Below are 22,173 nucleotides of genomic sequence, written 5' to 3'. Positions count from 1 at the left end.
TCTCTCTCTCTCACACACACACACAGCAGCTAACTCTCTCTCACACACACAGCAGCTCTCTCTCTCACACACACACACAGCAGCTAGCTCTCTCTCACACACACAGCAGCTAGCTCTCTCTCTCACACACACACAGCAGCTAGCTCTCTCATACACACACACAGCAGCTAGCTCTCTCATACACACACACACAGCAGCTTGCTCTGTCTCTCACACGCACACACAGACACACACACACACACACACACACACACACCCCTTTAGCACTGAGTACCATGTAGCACTACACTCTGTCACCAGTTCACTCAGGTTATAATGCTATGAGTGAATTCAGAACGCATTCTTTCCTTATTTTCAGACAGCAAAAGCATTTGTCACAAGGAGGACCTTTCCACTGAACCGAACAGCATGCGTGCTTCACCTCCCCCACCCCAAACTTACGAGCTGTTCAATATTTGAAATTTTTCTCCTTTGTGGAAACTCAGGTCATCTTCTGTCCGTGCTTCATAGTCATAAAGGGCCACAAACAGTGTCACTCCTGCCAAAAGAGGGTGGAGGCCATTACACAGGGAATAAATACTAAGAAATAACATTTCTGCTAAAGTCTTGTCCTTCAAAATGTACGTTTAGTCAGCATTAACAAACATATTGAGGCACTCTAATTAACATGGTATCACCATGGCTGGCTTTCTAATGTGGTCTGTGTAAAGGGGGTTTTCTGACAAGACCTTAGAGGTGAAGGACGATATCTCACCGTGCGACTCTGGGTGAGTGCTGGGGAGCTGGGGAAGAGACGGGGCTCTGACTGGCGTGGATCTGTGGCAAGCACTGGCCTACTTTATCCAGAGCGCATTTCCCTGATGGCTTGAGCTAAGGCCTGGGTAAATGGATCACTCTTTCAACCCTAGCACAAGGTAGCTGTGAAAGGAACAGACTTGTTCTGTGGCCTGGGGAAGTTGAGGCGTCTCTGCAACACTCAGCCCAGGGGGGAGATGCACCGGCCTTGGCACCCAGCCGCAGCTGCAATGCTCAGCCCAGGGGGGAGATGCACCGGCCTTGGCACCCAGCCGCAGCTGCAATGCTCAGCCCAGGAGGGAGATGCACCGGCCTTGGCACCCAGCCGCAGCTGCAACACTCAGCCCAGGAGGGAGATGCACCGGCCTTGGCACCCAGCCGCAGCTGCAATGCTCAGCCCAGGAGAGAGATGCACCGGCCTTGGCACCCAGCCGCAGCTGCAATGCTCAGCCCAGGAGGGAGATGCACCGGCCTTGGCACCCAGCTGCAGCTGCAATGCTCAGCCCAGGAGGGAGATGCACCGGCCTTGGCACCCAGCCGCAGCTGCAACGCTCAGCCCAGGGGGGAGATGCACCGGCCTTGGCACCCAGCCGCAGCTGCAACGCTCAGCCCAGGAGGGAGATGCACCGGCCTTGGCACCCAGCCGCAGCTGCAATGCTCAGCCCAGGGGGGAGATGCACCGGCCTTGGCACCCAGCCACAGCTGCAATGCTCAGCCCAGGGGGGAGATGCACCGGCCTTGGCACCGGCCTTGGCACGCAGCCGCAGCTGTGGTCATGGCTGGGCCCCGCTGCTGGTACTTCCTGCCCCGTTGGGTCTTCTCCTGCCTTGCATTTACCTCTCCCCACACGGTCTACTCCCTCTTCCTCACGTCCATCTTATGTACTCTCAGGGACTGTCCCACATCCCAGAAGTTTCCTATCAATAGCAAAAATCTGCCGAGCATTCCACTCAGCCTAGGGCTTGACCCACGCAGTAGGCAGAGCACAGTGACTCCTGCCTGGGTTCTCATGCCCTTGTGCCGCCCTCCCTCCCATAGGAACATAACGACTTGATTTACTTAACATAGTATACAAAGGTGACAGATGTCCCCAGTGTGACACATTTTTTCAGAAGACAGAGACTTCTCTACTGCCACACTACCTTAAGGAGGGTGCCATGCCAGCAAGAGAACAAACTGACTAATCTCTGGCCAGGGACTCAATCCTGCCCACACCATGCCCATAGCCTCTAACCTGGTTATCCCTCCCAGATTAAGACCCACAGAAACATAGATCTAGATCATAAGTGTATGTGGTGTTTAAATTGTGAATTTTGTGGTTGTTACAAAGGATGTGATAACTAAAGGGAACTTTGGATTTCTCTGTGATCTGGATTTATGATTTGATTTCCATACATTTCAAAGAGCCTGCTCTGATGGCTTCTCAACACGTGGCTTCCTCTCTCCCAGGGAAAACTCGTCTCTCACCTGTCTCAGGTGGATGTCCTGACCGTGGAGCAGGGGCTCCTTTCAGTACTGTCGTCCTTTCCTAAGGTTTCTCTGAGAGTAGAGGAGTCTGGCTTAGAACAAAATGTAGGGGCCTCTACGGTCATACTACTCTGATTTCATATTTCATTAACAGATGCCTCTTCTTTTATATTACAGTAGCAGAACCAAGCCATCTTTACTCCTTCCTGCCCTCTTACTCCATCACTGAGGGGTTTTATGCACTGGGGATGGAGGAGGAAGCATAGCAGGCAGGAGAAAATGCAGACTGCTCGGGACCTTAGGGGCCTGGTGGCAAGGCTCTCAGAAAGCCCACGACACAATGCGACCAAGCCCCTGAGGGCGGAACACCTGCTCATATCCCAGGCTCTGCCCCTTGAAAATGTATCTTTATACATATGTGCTTTTGCCAAGGTGCACCATATGTGGGTCAGAGCCTGTGGGGGCCAGAAAAGGACACTGGATCCCTCTGAACTGGAGTTACAAGTGGTTGTTAGCCACTGCTGGGAACAGAACCTGGGTCATCTGTCATTCTTAACCCCTAAGCCAGGGCACTTAACCTCCCCAGCTCCAGAGCACCGCATTATGTACTTCAGATACTATACGGAGTCAGATGGCCCCTTCCATTATGGCTATCCAAGGAGCCCATGCTGGTGACCTTAATGAATGACACATGTTCCCTTGGGAGTCACATCCAGCCTTCATGGATGAATGAACACGGTTGATGCTTATGTTTGTTGAATTAAGAGTCAGCAACATAAACATCTCAACACAAACACCTCTCACAGTGGAGGGGTGTGTGTGTGTGTGTGTGTGTGTGTGTGTGTACTTTTGTCTTTCTTTTTTCTTCTGTATCTTCTAAGGAGAGAGGGCCCTAGACTATCTATCTGCTTCCTTTACAGGCATCTGAAGTGGGCAGGGGTACAGGGCATAGAGGTTTGGTGAGGGTAAGCTGGTGTCATTGCAGGACAGGGATGAGCACAGGGTTTGTTCTACAGGGCAGATACTGACAATGCAGTGCAGGAAGAGGCAAGCGTCCAAAGGCCACAGGTCAGGACCCTCTTCCAACTCCACCACATAAGCTGTCCGCAGAGGAAGAGCCCCTGGGCTCAGCAGTATCAGCTCTCCGGGTAAAAAGCCACGGTAGGTTGTCAGAGCAGACACGAGGGAGGCATCTGTCCCCAGATGAGCTGAGAGACGCTACATTCTTTTAAACTTTTGTAATAAACAATTTTGGAACAAATAATGCCAAATATCTGGTTACCATGGTTCACACTCTGGGAGAGATTTGGAAGACTACAAATACTTGGGACAGCTTACAAGAACTGTAGGGAACGTGTGTGTGAGGATGTATGGCAGACACGTTATAGAGCACTAGCTAAGTCAGCAAATAGATGTGCTGACTAGTGAAACCCAGCCCTGCAGTCTGAAAGAAAAGGAGCCCCGGGGGAGGAAGGGATGAGAGAGAATATGAAGTGGGTTTGGCACACAGAGCTCAGCTTGAAACATACACAGCCAGTGTGAGATTTCATGGCTGTACACTCACTAAGGCAGGGGGATTGTTAACAGTCTGAGGACAGCCTGTCTCAAAAGTTACACACAAAGCAAAACAACCAACACACAGAATGTAACAACAGGATACAGAGAGGAATGAAAACTGGAGGGCTGACCAGGCTGGAATACTGACCAACGGAGGGAAGTGAGGAACATGCTGCCAAATAACCACACGGCCAAGCAGGCGAAGAATAGGAAGAGGGATGTAAAGCACCCCAGAAATGAGGGAGGGGTGTATTACACTGGGAAGCTCGGGTACACCCCAGAGCCAGTCCTGAGGCCTCGGCTACAGAAGACCCAGGATGAGGCCCAGGCAGTCTTAAAGAGGCCACACTAGGTATTCAGGGTGGGCAGGGCTGGGAGCCCTTGGCTGACAGGCCACAATGGATACTGCCTAGCAGTGCTAACTGGTGCAGAATTCTCAGAGCAGTAACAAGAGGCCTCCTGCTCAACCCCAAAAAGCCACTCTCAGAGCAGTAACAAGAGGTTTCCTGCTCCCCAAAAGCCAGGCATTTGGTTCTTGGATATTCAACTTGGGCCTTTTGGTTTGAATGGCAGAAGATGGATGAAGCTGACCAGAACTTCTCTGTTAAGGTGAGTCAACTGGAGCATACATATATAGTTGCCAGAATAACGAGGAGCAGAGCAAAGGGGCCGGCCAGATGCTCAGAGGGTAAAGGCATTTGCTGCCCAAGCCTGATGATCCGAGTGTGATCCCTGGGAACCGCATAAGAGGAGGGAGCCAGCTCCCAGAAGTTGTCCTCCAACTGTCACACACTTGTGGCATGTCTGCACCCACCCAACCACACAAAGCGATGACTGAAAGAGCACGGCTGTGCCCTCAGCCATCCTGACTGACAGTGGCTTACCTGTCCCTCCTCTCGTTCGTAGGGTCCCAGTGTGAGAGGAGGAGTTCACACCCCCAAAGACGGTGAGTCCCTGGCCCCCGGCTGCGTGGAAGTTGTTGTAGTTCGGGATGGAGGTCACGCCGAAGCTGGGGTAGTGCTGAGGGGTGGGGTCTGTGCCATAGCGGTACCCAGAGCTCTGGTTCAGGCTGCCGTCCCTCTCCTCCGTCAGTTTCGCTGCTTCTTTATCCTTACATTGCACACAGCCCATTATCCAAGTTCCTGATGGGAGAGAAAGGAGGCTCTTGAACACACACACACACGCTTCCTGGCTGCTCTAACAGGGAAGATGGGAGATTCATCGGGCTGACTAAAGCCAGGGCCACATTAAAAGATGGCCTGTCTGCTTGCCCCACTGCCCCGCGGACAAAGGTCCGTTTCCTCCCAGATGTCCCGCCAATGCCCAGCACACAGTAATTACTGAACAAGTAACAACTGCATGAGTAAAAAGTCTGTACTGTGCTGTAGTTCTGTCTGTCTGTCCAAACCCAACCTTTCTCTCCTAGTGACTTCCATCAATAGTATGTCCTGCTTCCCTCGACTCCATCCCCCTGTTTTTGAGACAGGGTCACACTATGTAACTCTGGCTGTCCTGGAATTCATCAGGGAGACTAGGCTGGCCTGGAAGGTGTGCGCCGCCACACCCAGCCCCAGTGTTACTGGTATGTAGGTGAGAAGTGAGAAGAGAACTCAGACATACAGGGAAGGTAATGAATGTTACCAGTTAAGTGCCCAGGGGGCAGACAGAACTTTCAGGAAGTGTCCTTGCCAAGACTCTGAAAAGCAGCTTTGGGACCAAAGTGTCAAATAAGAACCATGTGACATGATGTCTAATAACATACACTTTCTGGGGAAGGCAGGGCTGGCACAGGTCAGGAAGAGATTCAAGGCCGTAAAGGGCAACGCATATCCACGTAGGACCTGCCACAGGGGAGCAGTGCCTAACACTGAGCTCGTCTAGACCAGGGCACATTAGACACTCCAGGACTCTCACAAGCTACACTTCAGCAGATGCCTAGTGAGCTGACTTCAAGTTCTTGCGAATGGGAATGTTTATCAGGCAGCCGCCTACTACTTGCGCTGAGATCACCAAATCTGGAACCCATTTCCTCATAAATCATTCGAGATTAATTTACAGCACACTGTGTCCAAGATGCTCTCACTTATGGTCAATGAATGATTTTAACGAGTTTCCAACAGGAAACCATCTCCAAGGCATGGTCTACGGAGGTTTCACCACTGCTGCCATTGCTCCATCAGATGGGCACACATCTCGCTCCCTTTATCTTAACTCTTTCGTGGTGCACTGTTGCTATAAGAAAGACCTAGCTTCCTTAAATGTACGTGTCCCGAAAATCTTCTCAAGTGCACCAGTAACATTACACAACTGGGGAAGAGCTGCCAGACACTGAGGCATGGCCACACCCTCCTCCCACGAGCACAGCAGATATGATTGTTTTATACTGCTGTCATGGTATGGCCTCAAATCCTCCACACAGTTCTTCTGTGACAGAGGTGCCCTGCAGTACTTGGGGGGGGGGCTGGTCTCAGCTGTCATAGGTGAGGTACGTTCTGACTAGAGGTGGGGCTGGGTGAATACATACTCTCCACTTCTGAGGCCTGGGCACATAAACAATGAGAAAACTTCCATCTCTTCAGCTGCCAACCCGAGAGCAATGCCCATGATCAAGTTCTATAGCTGCTGAGTAACAAAGCCTGGATGAGAACACCGGCCAGGCTGGCAAACACGCCTTTCCCTGCGACATACTAGGGAAAAAAGCCAATGAGGAGCCCTCATCTCAGCGGAGTAGAGCTAATTTAAGAGGGAACGGAGAAGCGACAGACGTAGGCTTAGCTTCCCCATCCCTCTCCCCTTCCCACGCCCCATTCCCACCCTGGGAGCCTAGAAGGCAGCGTAGGCCTGGGAAAGGACATGTGAGGCCCAGCCACAGAACTCTGACGCGACTTGCCTCGAGGTCCCTTCCTCTCTGGCATCGTCCTTTTCTGGACAAATGTGACAATGGAGGATAAGAAAGGGACGGGAACTGACCAACTGCACATAAGCAATGGGGAACTCAGAGCAGAGCTGTAGGTCGCCTGCAGCTCCTCACACTGTGTCGGGGGCAGAGGTAAAAATGGACAGCTGAAAGAACAGCAATGGGATGAAAGGGCGGGAGGAGGCGGAGCGCAGTCAAAGTGTGGTGACGTCCGGAGAGGAGGTTCCTGGCACATGGCTTTTGATGCTGGTGAACTCAACAACACCCATAGGCCTGACTTAAGGAACTTTAGTAGATTCTCAGCAGAGACGGTGAATCCCTTCAGGAGTCAGGGCAGCTGATTGTGAGTTTTCCCCCACATGACTCCTAGAGCCTCTTTTAGACAGCTGAGCGCCATTCCCAGAGCAGTGGTAACTGGGTTCCAGACCCTGCCTGCCATCCAAGTTTCTTGATTCACCAACACCTTTCAGTCCTGTGCAATGGGTTGTTCCCTCTTCCTAGAACACAGAGCCAGATGACCCTGGCAGCTTACGGGTCTGTATCTGCCATATGGGTTCAGTCAGAGAGATCCTAGGAATTAGGAGGATGGAGAAAAAGCAGGGTGCCTTGGTGCCTCTTGGTTGCATAAACACTTGTGGAAGTCCTAAGGCAAAGCAAAGATCCAGCTGGGTTTGCACTGTGTTACTGTAAGACCTTGGGGGCTGAGCCGCAGGCAGCCTTAGTGCTGGGTCCACCCAGTGTCAGCACAGCACAGCGCTCTGCCCACTCAGAAAAGTCTACTTGCTGCCAGCTGGCAGGACTGGAAAGCTACCTTCCAACTCCCTGTACAGTCTCTGGGATGTGTGAATGAGACGGCCACTCCTGTGTTAGGCTGTGTGGCCTGGCACAGCCAACCTTAGGAAAGACGGTATCCCCGTGAGCCGACCTAGAGGTGACAGCTCTTCCTGGACATGCAGAGCCAAACTGTGAGAAGCATTCGATGGAGGATCCTCTCTACTGCAGTTCTTAACACACGGCCAGAAGTGGGATCTCCACTGCTCGGGACTGCTCACAGCTGGCTGAGAGCAGGGAGCCGGGATGTCAGTCCCAGAACCATAGCAAACCAAAGCAACTGAGGCTGAGCAAGGGCCTGTGTGAGTCAGGACACGGACTCCTCCCTAGCAAGGTCCCAATGGCAGCTTAGCCGACAGACACCCTTAATTCAGCCTCGCTGCAGAGACTCCAGTCATGCTATGTGCTGGCTATGGCCCACAGAATGGTGAGCTAATCCACGGATGCTGTCCTAAGCCTGTAGAAGATGGATGCCTAGTTATGGGATAGGGCACTGAAGAGATGGTGGCTCCACATCCTGGCAATCATAGCCAATATCAGAAGTGCTCACGTATGCCAGGCACTGCACTGTACTACAATGGAAAATGCCATCCCACCAAATTCTAAGTCCCTAAACATGGGCCCTGGTAGCTCCTGAACTTCATAAGGAGTGAGTAGAGAGGTTGGGAAATGTGTCTACAGCTCAGCTCAGCTCAGCTCAGGGTGGGGACGAGAAGTGACAACAGGTAACTAGAGTCCATGTCCAGAATTTAGGACCTCTGCAACAAAGTTGCTCTCTGAACCATGGGCCCTGGGAAGTCCACACAGAAGTATACCTCGAGGCATGGGGGAAGTCAGAGGGAAGGACCCCTGCTGGTACCACCTCCAGGGGCAGAGAGCACAGTCCCTCTGTGAGCCTTGGTGCCTCTGTCTCCCACACTGTGAGTAGTGGATTCTATGGAGGTGCTGGAACCCCAGTGTACAGTGAGTCACCTCTTCCTTGGTATGGTTTGGCATCTTAATGACTGTTTGAGCCAACAAAACTAAAGCAGCCCTCAATTTCCCTGTCTTTCCTAGCTGTGGCAAGGGTTTTTATGCATACCATGAGGGAGGGGGCATCAATTTCCTTGGTATAAAAATGAGCTCTCCTATTGCATTTAAGACATGATTCACTTTACAGGCAAATTACCTCACGAAGTGAAATGTTCATATAATCTGCTCCACTCCTAACCAAATACAAAGGAGGTATGTACCCGTGGTAGAATGCTGTGAAGGAAAGCCCCACCAAACACACCTTCTAACATCCTGCAATCTCTCAGGTGAGGAGGCATGCGACAAGGGGAGTGTGCACAATGCAGACACTGACCACATGCTGTGGTCACATGACTGGACCTGCTACGCATCAAATCGAAGCTTTACTTCACAAACACCAAGTGTCTGGCTGTTGGACCATCCCTGTGTGGTCACGGAAAAGGCTTCGAGGGGATGAGGACGGATCTTGTCCCACCCAGACAGCAGATGGCACCTGGAATCAGCTCTGGCATTGCTTATGCAGATAGCCCCCAGGCTGGGAAACTACAGTGTCTGGTCCTTCTCTCCGCCCCGCCCCCCAGCTGTGTCTGGAGCTCTGAAGGCAGGAGTGGAAGGGAGGGAGACAGGATCAACCCCCCCCAACCCCCCCCCCCCCCCCCCCCCCCCCCCCCCCCCCCCGCGAGCATTCACACTGCTGTCAGCTAGCCAGGCACTGGATGGGCTCACAAACCTACATGGCCAAATGAAGTTCTAACAGGGATCACAGAAGGGCTCCAGGGAGAGGGTGGGGATACTTCTTGTGCCCAGTTTGCTTTGGATCTCTGAGTTGACAGAAGAAAGAGAGAACTTGCTGATACAAATACGAGTGATTAACCCTGTCTGTGCGAAGGGATTCTGGAGAGACAGAGCACCCCACCTTCCCCAACTCTTCCAGACCACAGAACAGTGTGGCACAGTCAGTTTTTAAGGGTTTATATAAAGGAGCCATTTAATTCCAGAGTTCCAGAACACATTCTTCGCCCTCAAAGAACCCCTGTGCACTAAGCAGCTACTTGCTGATCGCCATCTTCCCTGACACCTCTCTGCCTACCTTAGGTCTCTATGAGCTTGTCTATTCTAGATATTTGGTATGGATTTAATCACATGATACACAACCTTGGTTTCTTTATATTTTTCTTTTTTTTTTGTTTGTTTGGTTTTTTTTGGTTTTTCGAGGCAGGGTTTCTCCGTGTAGCTCTGGCTGTCCTGGAACTCAGTCTGTAGACCAGGCTGGCCTCGAACTCAGAAATCCGCCTGCATCTGCCTCCCAAGTGCTGGGATTAAAGGCATATGCCACCACTGCACGGCTTCTTTATATTTTTCATTAGGGTATAATGCATTTAAGATTCACCCACAATGTAGTAATATAGCATTGTATTAAAGTTATCATTCTGTTAATCACTAAATTTCTGTCATTGTATGACTATATCATAAGATGCTCATCCATTTAGAAATTATGAACATCCTGGCTACTTCCTCTTTTGAATAATTCTGTTATCAACATTTATATACAACTTTATTTTGCAGATATTTATTTTAAACATGGCTTTATATAGATAAGACAAACCAACTTTACCCCACACACCCCTGAAACTTAAGGGGAAATACCAGTTTCCACAGTAGTCAGAGAAACAGTTTAACTTACTGATTTAGTTAGTAACTAAATTCACAGATGAGCACTCACCAACAGTGACGCGGGTCCTCTGAAAGGAGCGTGCTCCTGCACTATAGTGGAGACTGGGAGTTAGGGTAGCGACTAATTCTGGTAAACCAGTCTGGCAATGCCAGCAAGGGGTCCTACCACAGGCTTGCCTTCTGGCCTGTGAGGTTGTGCTAAGTGAGCTTTTATGAAATGCTGTTTATCACTTGGGAGATTAGAAAACATGCAACTGTTTAATGAGAGGTGGTGAATTTATAAGGTATGTCTACGACAGAATAGTAAGCAGAGGAATAAACAGACATGATGAATCCTCTTGCAGTGCGCTGTGTCTAAGCGGCATTGGGCCATTCCAGCTATAAAATGGATTCCTGCAATGCGCTTCGTGGGACAGGGTGAAGTCACCGCTGGTGGCAGTGGGGGCAGACTGTGCTTTCTCAGTTTCTGATTTCACTGCTCAGATTGTCTGCACAGAGACTGTACTGTGAGAATGCACCACTTTGATAATGAGTTCAAGTTGCCTTTATTCTTTTGTAGGACATATCTCTTGTTTCAGTTCCCAACTGAATTTGTATGTAAGTTGAAACAATCATACATTAATGAAGTATAAAACTGGAGATGGGAGGGAGCAGCAAATTCAAAGCACACTAAGAGCCAACTTCTGGAAGGCACAACAGCTAACCAGTCAAGAACAGTGAGTGTACTTTCTAGTCTTCGGCGGGTGCTGAGGGGCTGTGCGGCGTGGGAGCACACAGACACAGCTGCAGAAACCTCATCGTGGCAGGTGAAGCAGGGCCACTGAAGTCAAACCCGAGGTCGGACCTGGGCAGACAAGGTGGGCGCACCGAAGGTGCTTCAGCTCTAAGTCCTAAGTGTCTGGAAACCCCAACCATGTAGGAATGACAATCCTTAATTAACCAGGCTCTTCCTGGAACTGAGGGCTTGGACTGGGCTGAGCTGTGCACTGGCCAGCCACAGGGAGGGGAGGACTAAGCAGCACTGGCTCTCTGGACGCAGCTGCTGGTGGAGGCAGGGGGATTTGTCCTCATGCTTGTTGCGTTCATCATTTCCAGCTGGCACAATTAGCTTTGACTTTTGAGCTAGGTTTCTTGAGCCCTGGTGGAGCAGAGGAGGGAGCAGCCCCGCCTTATGCAATTTAGTACTCTTCTGAAACACGGAGGGTCTGCCAGAGACATCACTTCTCACTGCCCATATCCAGTCAGGCCTGTTTCCATCACTCTGCCCATAGTCTGTGACCACAGGAAAACAAAACAAAACAAAACCATGGGCTTCTAGTCACAAACTAGCACAGAGAAACAGGAAAGCCAGTGTCACATCTGGGGCTCAGTGACAAAGTCTGGTTCTCTGGCCTCATCTGTTTTAGTAACATTTGTAGTGGGACTGGCTGAGGGCCAGGGGTCACAGTGTCACCTGGCACAGACACAAGCAAGCACATTACCACAAAGCGGCTGTCTGAACAGGCATCAACAGCATCCCTTCTATAGGAAGGAGGAAGAGAGTCCAGGAGGCTCCTTCTCAGGCAGGGTAGACCCTCGCTCTGCACATCCTCCGTCACCATGGAGGCCCCTGGCCAGATGGTTCTGATGAGCCTCGGCCTTCAGAAAACAGTGGATTCTTTTTCTTCTCTTTAACTCAGCAGCTCTAGTCAAGAAGACCCAGCTCTTAAGGAAGCAGATGGTGGGTGGGTGAGATGGCTCAGTGAGTAAGAATGCCTGCTGCAAAGCCCACAGACCTGAGTTCGATTCCTGCTGGAGGGGAGAACTGACCTCCACACTCATGCCAGGGCTTGCATGGAAGCTTTGCCCGGGCACACACACAAATAAATAAAAGTGTAATAAAAAACAGGAAAAGCAGCAGATGGAGCCAGCTTATAGAGCAGTGGATGCCCAGCTTCCGGGGCAGTGGATGCCCAGCCTCCGGGGCAGTGGATGCCCAGCTTCCGGGACAGTGGATGTGGCATCCCCTTCGCCTGCCCCTCTGCTCTGAAGCACGGTTGTGGAAACAGCTGCAGCAGAATCCAGCGGCCTGAAACTTTGCTGTGACTTACACCATCTGCGCTGTAAGTCTGGAAGTGAGACAGGCATCTCCTTTGAAGAATGACAGGGAGCCCTGTGTCTCACAGCCACTGGGACTGCATGGTGGCACTTCCTTCAAGCTACAAGGAACACAGGAGCACAGCAGCAACAGCCTCTGCATCTGTAGGGCAGTGATTAGAATTTCAAAGCACTGCAGTAGCAGCTTTGGTGAGTGCTGATACACCAGGCAGTTGGAAAACACACTCAGCTTGAATTCCTGGGCTTCTAAGAGCAAAGAGCAGGGACAAAGAAGGCAGAGAGGCGACCCCGGTCAGCCTCCTCCCACCTCTTCATGGTACAGGGTCTGCGGGGAAGGAGGGGTCTCTCTGCCAGCCAGCCTCCTCCCACCTCTTCACGGTACAGGGTCTGTGGGAAAAGAGGGGTCTCTCTGCCAGCCAGCCTCCTCCCACCTCTTCACGGTACAGGGTCTGCGGGGAAGGAGGGGTCTCTGCCAGCCAGCCTCCTCCCACCTCTTCACGGTACAGGGTCTGCGGGAAAGGAGGGGTCTCTGCCTTCCTTAGTTTTCTCCCTGCTGCAGAGCCTGGCTATGCAGTCTTTCAGTCTTTTTTTGTTTGTTTGTTTGTTTTTTTGTTTTTTCGAGACAGGGTTTCTCTGTGTAGCCCTGGCTGTCCTGGAACTAACTCACTCTGTAGACCAGGCTGGCCTTGAACTCAGAAATTCACCTGCCTCTGCCTCCCAAGTGCTGGGATTATGGTCTTTCATAAAAGGTCAGCATTTAGGATTGTCGGGTGCCCAAGACCCAGAGGAAATGAAAGGAGGGAGAGAAGAACACGGAGCCACCTGCAGGCAGCCAGTGCTGGTTCCCAGTAGCCCTTAGAGAATAGCATCTGAGGTGACAAACTGGCTACTGTGAGGAAGGAGCTGCTGCCGCCTCTGCTAACCCACTCATGACATGACTGAAGCCTGACCTTGCCAGTTAAAAAAAAAAAAACAAAAAACTAAATCAATCAAAAAAGAAGGCAAAATGTTTTATGAGCTACCATACATTTATATACACTATTAACTGATTATAAATGCATGCTAAGGTAATGTAACAGTGACATTTACCTGACATGTATATTGCTATTATTAATATTTTTATTATTATTACTATTATCTTTGGTGTTGTATCAGAGGATTAGGAGCCTGGTGCACAACTTTGATCCCAGCACTCCAGAGGCTGAGGCAGGAGGACCTCTGTGAATCCTGAGGACAGTTTAGTCTACACTGCAAGTTCCAAGACCATCGGGGCTACATAATAGAGAAAGCCTGTCTTAAAAAACAAAACAAAACTTTAAAAAAAATCTCACCCAAAATAGTTTTGACAATCCTAGGGTCCAAATTCATCTGTGATAATAACTGAGTCATGGAAGAGGCTGGGAGGAGGGGTGTGTCCCTCATCCCACTAGACAGCCACAGTGGCGGCTTCTAGTGGGCCTACAGCCATATAGCTGAAGACGACACCTCCATTTCTTCTCTCCAGCTGTTTCCACGTCATTTCACCTGTGGATTGATTGCAAATGGCTGTGAAAACCCCAGATTCTTTATCTTTAGCTGACCTCTCCCTTCCCTCTTACTTCCCGTGGCATGGAAAGAATATGTGATGTGGGGAAACCACCTTTAACAGAGATCAACTGGTTAAGGAATGGTGTGGCATCAGGACAGCAAGAACCTTGGAAGCCATCACTCATCCTAATTCACCAGTGTTATCCTTCAGGCATCTGTCATGTGTGAGCACTTATACTGAAGAGAGAGAAGTGTAAGGGGCATGGTCATTCTTGTTATGACAGCGGATACCAGGACTTAAAGGAGCAAGGAGGAGTAAACATAACACAGATATGAAGCCTGGATCCATGGGGCACATGCCCCTGTCCCTCTACCACTGGCCACCAAGCTCCTGTGAGCAAGAAAAGAACAACCATGAGTTATACCAACACCTTGACGAGAGCACAAACCGTCTCATCACTCTAAATAAGGATTCTTTTAGTGCTCAGAGCAACCACGCCCAGGCATTTCAGGTAAGGAACACCGGGCTAACAGAACTGAAGTACCTGCCTGGATTATGTAGTTTGTAAGATTTGGATCTGAGTCCACGTAGCTGCTGTCTTCTATACACTAGCCATGATGTCTTTTGAGTGGGACTCTGCATTTAGAGTCTTCTAGGGACAGGTAGGTTGCTTTATGTGTGTCTATGACATCTTAGTTTCTTAGTATTGGCTCATGCTTTACAGAAGGGCTGACAGTAGTGGCTTTAGCCAGTCCCAAGGATGCTGAGTGCCTGCGTGTGTGGCCTGGGGAGTGGCCTTATTATACCCTGGATCCTAGAGTTCTTACTGATGAGCAATGAGGCTTCAACTAGAAGTGGTGATGCTGATGTTTTTGAAGAAGCCAGAGCTTTTCTTTGCAGATTGAAACAGAACCATGGAGCCCACAGAGCAGTACAGTCCCTATGTCCCTAAGCTGATCCTTTGGATCAAGGGTACTTACGCAGTGGTAACGTGGCCAAAGGGTTAAGTTTGGTTGTAAGTGCTATGCGCTCCTGCTGAACATCACAGTGCCTGTAGTTTAACCGAAGCTAGGCTTCAGGGGTTTTCAGAGGCTCTCCATGTGCCCTTGTGGCTAGTGTGAAGGACAACTCACGGTCCGGCTCTGTGGCTTCTGCCCCTACCCCTCCCTTGCCCCTACCACCTCCCTGTCTGTTTCTATCCAAGGGGCTGCTAGGTACAGCTGTTCTTCTGAGCTCAGATGAGGAAGAAAGAAAATAACAGCAAGAATGAAGCAACTTCCTCTATCCCATCCTTCAAACAAAAGATACTAGAAATCACCATAGTAACAAATCACCAGTTCTCACCGGCTTCATTTCCCTCGAGATTCTGTCCTTCTGCCCATATCCGTGTATCTATATTCATCTCTGCTTCCAGCCTTTATTCAGCGAGCACATTTTGATCCCTTCTCTGTGACAGACACTGTGCAGGGCGAGCCGTTTCTGCCCTTAAGGACCTTATTTATACTGAAGGAGACAGACAAACACACGGTTGGTTGGCCAACCTCAAGTCAGGAAGCGTGGCGGGCAGGGAGCCGGTGATTTAAAAGGTGATTGGCTCAGAGAGGAAGGGGATGCCTCTATAAGGAAGAACAGCATGCTGGAGAGCCACTACATACAGCATGATGCTCTCGTGGAGCAGTAAGTGCCCCATGGCTGATGCGTATTTACAGAGCACTCAGACACGTGCCAGGCCAGGCTCACTGGGTCTCTGCCTGGGAGAAGCTTCCAGTTAAACGGAGCTGAAGCATGCAGATGAGAAAGTGGAGAAGCAGGCAGAAGCAGAGTGTACGTGTTCATTCTACTGAGTATCTGTACTTTACTCTGCAACGTATAAGTGACCTCCTTTGATCTACAATAGCCTCATAAGCTGAGTATCATTGGCGTCACTGTTATATAGCAATGTCACCATTTTACAGACAGGGAAGTCAGTGGAAGGAGGTCAAGTTACCTGTGTCAGGCTTCACGGCTAGTCTGAACTGGAAATTAGCCAAGGTGTGGCTGAATCTAAGACCTACACTTATTTGGCTTATTAGCCATGGGCTGATAACCAAAGCATTTGTACATCACCCAGCGGGTGGTTGTCCAGGACTTTGTGGGAGTTAAAGTGGGTTATGATCAGACATTGAAACTGGGGAGAGAGGAGCACAGTGGGGCCAGCGAAGAGGCCAGAGTGGGAGGACTGTGTAGGTGGCTGACAGAGACTTAGCTAAGTGAGATGCGACTCAGTGAACCGAACAAACCACTCCATCCGTTCTAGCTATCCATCTATGCATAATTCATACCTCATAAATCATCCAGTGACAGCAGACGGGTAACTTTGGTTGTATCTCAGAAGGAGGATCTGAATCCTGATGCCTGCAGAGGTGACCTGCCATGGGTTTGTGTAAGTTCCACTCCTGGAGATCCCTACACTAAAAGAGCCTCGTGATCTTTGGGGGTTTCGAGGAGTGGGGATGGAAGCTTATTGTGCAGCTGTAGGTGGTAGCTTAAAACATGGTGAAGGCAGATTGCACACAGACATCTGCAATGCAGGCCACCAGCAAGCAATCCTACCACCCACCTCAGGCGCAGGGGCTGGCTGGTGTTTAACAACAGACTGATATCTGGGGTTAGAAGTCTAAGGGTCCACCACACTTCTCTGTCTGCAGTCTGCTCTGTCAGGCCAAGTGGGAACATCTTTATCATAGCACACAAGAGGCAGGGACTTCTCAGTTGTACAGCTATAACAGGCAGCTGTGCTTGCATACCCAGGGTCGGTGTGGTGGTGGTGGGGGGGACTTGTTCACCCAACCAGCAGCTCAGGGATAAAGTGCTATGTCCTTGCATAAAGCCAACTGGTCTGTTTTAGGAAACAAACCTTTTAAGACTCTAGGTGATGGTGCCTGGAGTGTGACTTCATGTTCTGCTCCAGTTCTGGCTCCATACCACCCAGACTGACTCGGCAAACAGCAATGGTGCACACGTGGAGTAAGTCAGCAGCGGTTCTGTCATCCTTCTATTCCTACGCCTTGCCTTTCATTTGGATACCAGTCCTCAGACTCCCACCCCTCTGGATTCCTCCATTCCCAGCTACCCCCCTTCTCTCAAGACATGCACTTTCTCAACAGGTTCTACTCTAAAGCAACAATGTTGCTAAAACCTACGGATCCTCTTGGGACAGATCGATCCTGCCAACCCCGGTATCTTGGAGGTGTCTCACTCAGGCTTCTTACTTTGTCAGGATGTTGCCACTGTTTCTGAGGCACGCTTGTTGACCTCCCTTCTGTTCACTGCTATGTCTTTTGTGCTTCAAACATTTGACTCCTCAGGTTACAACAGCTTCAAATGTCTCCTCTTTGTTTTGACTGTTTTTTTTTTTCTGGACAAAATGAATACATAAAATTTTACTTTCCTTTTGTGGTACCAGAGTCAGAGCCAGGTGACAGAGTGATGAGCGCTTTTCTTTCAATGTGACTTAAAGCTTCATTATAGGAAAACAAACACACAAACCAACCAACCAACCAACAAACATCTCACCCACTGTTCAACCTAAAGAAAGCATCTCACTTGACTTTCAACCTAAGCAAAATACAACACCGGCCACAGAGATCCTGCACTCCGAGCTGCAATCCTAACATCAGAAGGCCGCTGTTGGCAGAGTTCTCAGCCTGCCAGAAGTGCTGGTGAACATGTGGAATAAAAAAATTCACAACACAGCTCTGGCACTGTGAAAACCATTAAAACTCTAGAAAAGCAGCGTCCCACCTAATGAAGATGAAGTCGGCCTTTCCTGCGGCCGTTCGGTTCCTAGACATGAATCTGAAAGAACCGTGGCCGATGAAGCAGAGCTGGGCCCTGGGCAGGCTGAGGCTTAGGGATGTGAGGAGCTGTCTTCTCCCACAGCCCACAGGTAAAGCCCTCAGAAAGCCACCAGGAAGAGTTACGGTTAGACGGCACATCCCCACGGGCTGCTTTCCTTCTCAGTGCCTGGCTGTTGGGGAGGCTCAGGCTGCGTCCCTCTAGTCAAGCCCCATCTCAGTAGGGAGGGTGCTGGAGTGTGTAGGCATATCCTTAATCATGCCTGAAGCATTCACACAGGCTGGGTACCCTGAAGCAAACACTTCCCAGTGTCTAGATCAAGTGACATTACGGCATCGTGTCAAAGCAAGGATAGCATTCTGCTCCTGCCTCTACTGTTTTTCTTCTTCTGGTTCAGGTTAACTGTGTGACAGTGGCTCCTTATCATCCTCACGGCCATTCATTTTTCTGCTGAAGGAACCCACTTCCATCTCTAAGCCTCCTGCATCTCTAAGAGAATGAGAGGGGAAAGCCCATAGGTTGGCCAGACAGCCCCCTCTTTATGTCCATCCCAGGGTTCTACTTTGGAATTGACAATCCTCAGTGTAAAGAGGTATTACTGTTCTGTTAGGTTTAAAATGTCTCCCAGCTATCAAAAGCTGCACAAGATCCACTGGGCACCTGAAACCCACTGGGTCACCCAGTACCAGTAACATGCAGAGGGTGGAGACAGCTTGAACTGCTAACTAAGAGCATGCCTTTGGCAAGATGCCCACGTGGGGGAGATGCTGGGGTTGCTAAGGGGAAACTGAGGTGCTGAGGTGCTGGAAATGCAAATGGTGTCTGGGATGGCATCAGGGAGAACACATGATGCTTACCACACACCCAGGCCCAGTCCCACCACCTGCCAGAACTCTACTCCCAACGTGGGGATGCTGTCTGACAACTGCCCAGCCTGCTTCCTTCCAGGGCCGCTTTGTCTGAGGTCGCAGGGAGGAGGGCTGGGCGTGAAGATCCCACTACACTCCTCTGCCTTCCTTCATCCTCCCAGGCTTTGGAATGGCAGAAAGGCGTGGCTGGGAGGGAGGGCCCTAGTGTAGGAAGGTGGCTTCTTCACTGTAACTCCAGGATGGAGCCACTGCAAGGCTCTCCTATAATCAATGCAGGTGAGAGGCAACTGGTACTGAAGCGCTCTTGATGTCACAGGAAAGGAACGGCTGGGCTACCTGGCACAGGCAGGCCTAGAATCCTAGCTTCTTAGGAGGCTGGGGCAGGAGGACCACAAGGGTATGGCCCGCCTGAGCCGCAGACAGTGAATTTACTCCAGCTGGACAACTTGGTGAGAGCATGTTTCAAAACAACAGCAGCAAAACCCAAAAGAAACGGGGCTGAAGGCAGCTCACTGGTGGAGACTCATCTAGCACGTGGTGAGGCCCTGGGTTCAAGCCTCAGTCCTCATGGGCAACTTTACGTGTTTCAGATGGACACACATCTAGAGCATTACCCAGTCACACAGAAAGTAGCTGCTTAGTAGACACCAACAGATGTGTACACATGAGGACAGACTCATGCTGGGGCTGAAGTGTTCTTTCTCTTGCTGGCAGAGCTAACCTGTGTGTCCTGGGTACGAACGAACCCAGACACTTCCTGGCCCTGGAGATGGGTAGGCATCGACTACAGACATCCAACCACCTCCTAAACAGAGACTGCACGAGACCAGCTCATTGATAACATGGGTTATTATGATAAACAAACAAACAAACAAAAAAACTAAAAAAGAAAGAAGACATTAAGGAGGGGAATACTGTGTGTCTGCTAACACATCTGACCTCAGTTCAGCAAAGAATCTATTTTATAAAAGGAATTACTCTCACGGGACTGTTGTCCTACAAGGACACCTCTGCCCCTTTAAGAAGCATCTCCCTGTGTAGGCCAGGTTGGCCTGGAACCAGGGAAATTTTGTCTCTACCTTCTGAGTTCTGACATCATAAGTGTGAGCCACCACATGTTGCTAAGATGTGTGTACTCTGTTGTTTTTCTGAGACAGGGTCTCCCTGTGTAGCCTTTGGTAGTAGCCTTGAACTTGTGATTTTCTTGCCTCTGCCTCCCCTGAGACTACAAGTGTATTCAACTGAGCCAGGCTAATACATTTCTGATCTATTATTTGGGAAGTGGTGGTGGAAGATTGCTTATATTTTGTTATAACTCTTGTACTGAAAAAAAAAAAAATCTTAGTTTGCATCATATCATCAAAGGCCCAATTTAAGATTCACTAAATGAAGGCACTAGGGTGAATGGTATTACTGCACAAAAATCCACCAAGTTTACCTAAATATCAATGTTTAGACACAGCCTTTGCTGAAGCATCTCTCTGGTGCCTGACAGCAGAGAAGAACAAGCAGATCTAAGGACAGAGGGCTTACACCCATCTCTACTACTTCTTAAAGCCACACAGGCAGAATTCTGAGAGCCCTGGCATGTTAGGCAGAGTCCTTCTCAGCCTGGGAACTCAAGGGGAACCGGGACATTTGGGTTTACAGCAGTCATCTTTGAATTCTTCTGTGGCTCCATGAAGGGCCCTCGGGTTCTCCTCTCCCCCAACAGCGTTCCTGGCATACCAGGGTTGTCTGACTAACATGACTTCTCTACCTTTTGAAAGAAGGGGCTCAGGCATCTCCACAGAGCAGTTGTGCTACTGAAGCTAGCCAGTCCCTTGACGCAGTGGACAAGCCACGATCTCAGCCATCTGCGCAAGGCCAGCTTGGCCTTCCGTACCTATGCTGTACTGACGGGAAGGGGGAGGTGACAGACAACCCAGTTCATCTAGAAGTCAGTGGGAACCTGCAGAGCTGACCAGGTTCTGTGATGACAGAGCAGTGAGCCTGACGTCTAGCAGAAGCTTACGGGCTATGTATTCAAGGCGAGCTTGTCATGAGGGCACAAGCTTTGCGGCTCAGAGGTCGGGGGATGCCTCCTAAGACGTAGTAGGTTCTGTTTTTTTCTTCAGCTAGGTGCTGAAGAATGTCTGAAAGACCGCTGACTTCTGGGGGGAAGCCAAGAACTAGACAGAAGGAAATCAAAATAGAGAACTGAGAACCTATTTGGGTTTGAAGAGACTTTTCTCTTCTTGAGTCTCGCTACGTTTTTTTTGCTTGCTAAATGAAAAAGCCCCAACTATATATAACTTCCAGTCCTTGAGCTTTTCTGTGTACTAAAGGATCCTAGTAGAATAGGGGTGAGTGTTGGTGACTGCTGGGGCTCAAGGGCTAAGCTGGTGACACATGAGCTATAACATGCAGAACCACTCAGAACATTGAGCTACATCAAGGGACATACAGCACATAACCCTCGTGAGGCCAGTGAAGAGGAGGACACATAAGACAACAGCCCTACAACACACTGGCTGGAGGCAAACATGTACCCAGGACCTATGTGTCCTCCATCTGTGTTAGAACTTACCTGAGAATGAAGGTGATAATGACAATAGGGAACTAGCAACCAAGGAAAAACAAAACAAAACAAACAGTGAAAGATTCAAGCCCAGAAACAGCAATTATTTTCTTAGGTCTCCAGAGCTAGCCTCGTTTGCCTTGCTCTGGGCTCAACATGGGAGAAGTCATCCGCTAAAGGTGTTAAGTGATTGGAAAGTGGCCAGTGAAACAATTACAGATAAAATGGACTAACAGGAAAATCTCCAAATGCATGCTATTCCTGGTCAAGGACTTCCCCTGTTAGACATCATCCTAAGAACAAAAATGGATATACAGACTCAGCAGCACTCGCTTCGGTGCAATCCGTGACGGTGACAAGTTGAGATTAATCTAGGCACTCACCCACAGGGACAGGGACTTAAGAAAACAGCAAACAGACTCCTATGCAGCGATTACAATGACACGGGGCAGACTGGTAGGATGTTCATGCCATGAGAAAGGAAGTATGCAACTTACAGAAACACCAGCCGAATGACAACAGCTGGCTCTCCTTCTAGCCCTCTAACCCAGCCTCTCTGGGAGTGACAGCTGGGGTTCGTCCCTGCTGTATAGGGAATACATTTTAAGTATTTTATCAGTCCTTCCCTGGCTCCCACAATCCTCTCTCCTCTGTAATCCTCTCCAGCCACTCCTTGTGTCTTGCTGTTCTTTGAATGCACACTCCTTGACTCAGTCCATGCCAACGCAAGCTCTGCATGTCTGTGTGCCCTCAGCACCTTGAACTACTTCCACCACAAAGCACTCATTGGATGCGTGTTGTAATCTCTTTAGGGTGTGACATTATACATATGTAGATTAACCAGAGGATACACCTTCACAGACGCAAATAAGCCTGTAATCCCAGGGAGTGTCTGGCAGCCAATCGAACTCTATCAGAGGGCCGGAAACATAGCTCAATGACAGAACACTGGCCTACTATGAGACCCCAGATCTCAACTCCCAGGTACACACACACACACACACACACACACACACACACACACACACAC

The 22,173-nt window shown here is 49.9% G+C and overlaps 1 protein-coding gene across 1 annotated transcript in view; it reads right to left on the bottom strand.

Annotated features, from left to right (window-relative positions):
* Fyn (FYN proto-oncogene, Src family tyrosine kinase) overlaps nucleotides 1–22,173 on the bottom strand; it is a 115,871-nt gene that overhangs the window by 52,082 nt on the left and 41,616 nt on the right. Inside the window, exons 3-4 of the mRNA XM_031347233.1 lie at nucleotides 4,704–4,961; nucleotides 442–538 (exon numbers count right to left, since the gene is read on the bottom strand). Coding sequence (XP_031203093.1) covers nucleotides 442–538; nucleotides 4,704–4,961 — 355 coding nt within the window. The remainder of the gene's footprint in view (nucleotides 1–441; nucleotides 539–4,703; nucleotides 4,962–22,173) is intronic.

Source organism: Mastomys coucha, unplaced genomic scaffold (genome assembly GCF_008632895.1).
Source record: "Mastomys coucha isolate ucsf_1 unplaced genomic scaffold, UCSF_Mcou_1 pScaffold3, whole genome shotgun sequence".
Taxonomy (NCBI): domain Eukaryota; kingdom Metazoa; phylum Chordata; class Mammalia; order Rodentia; family Muridae; genus Mastomys; species Mastomys coucha.
Note: the sequence above shows the minus strand (reverse complement) of the source record. Positions and strands in the feature narration are given on the sequence as shown.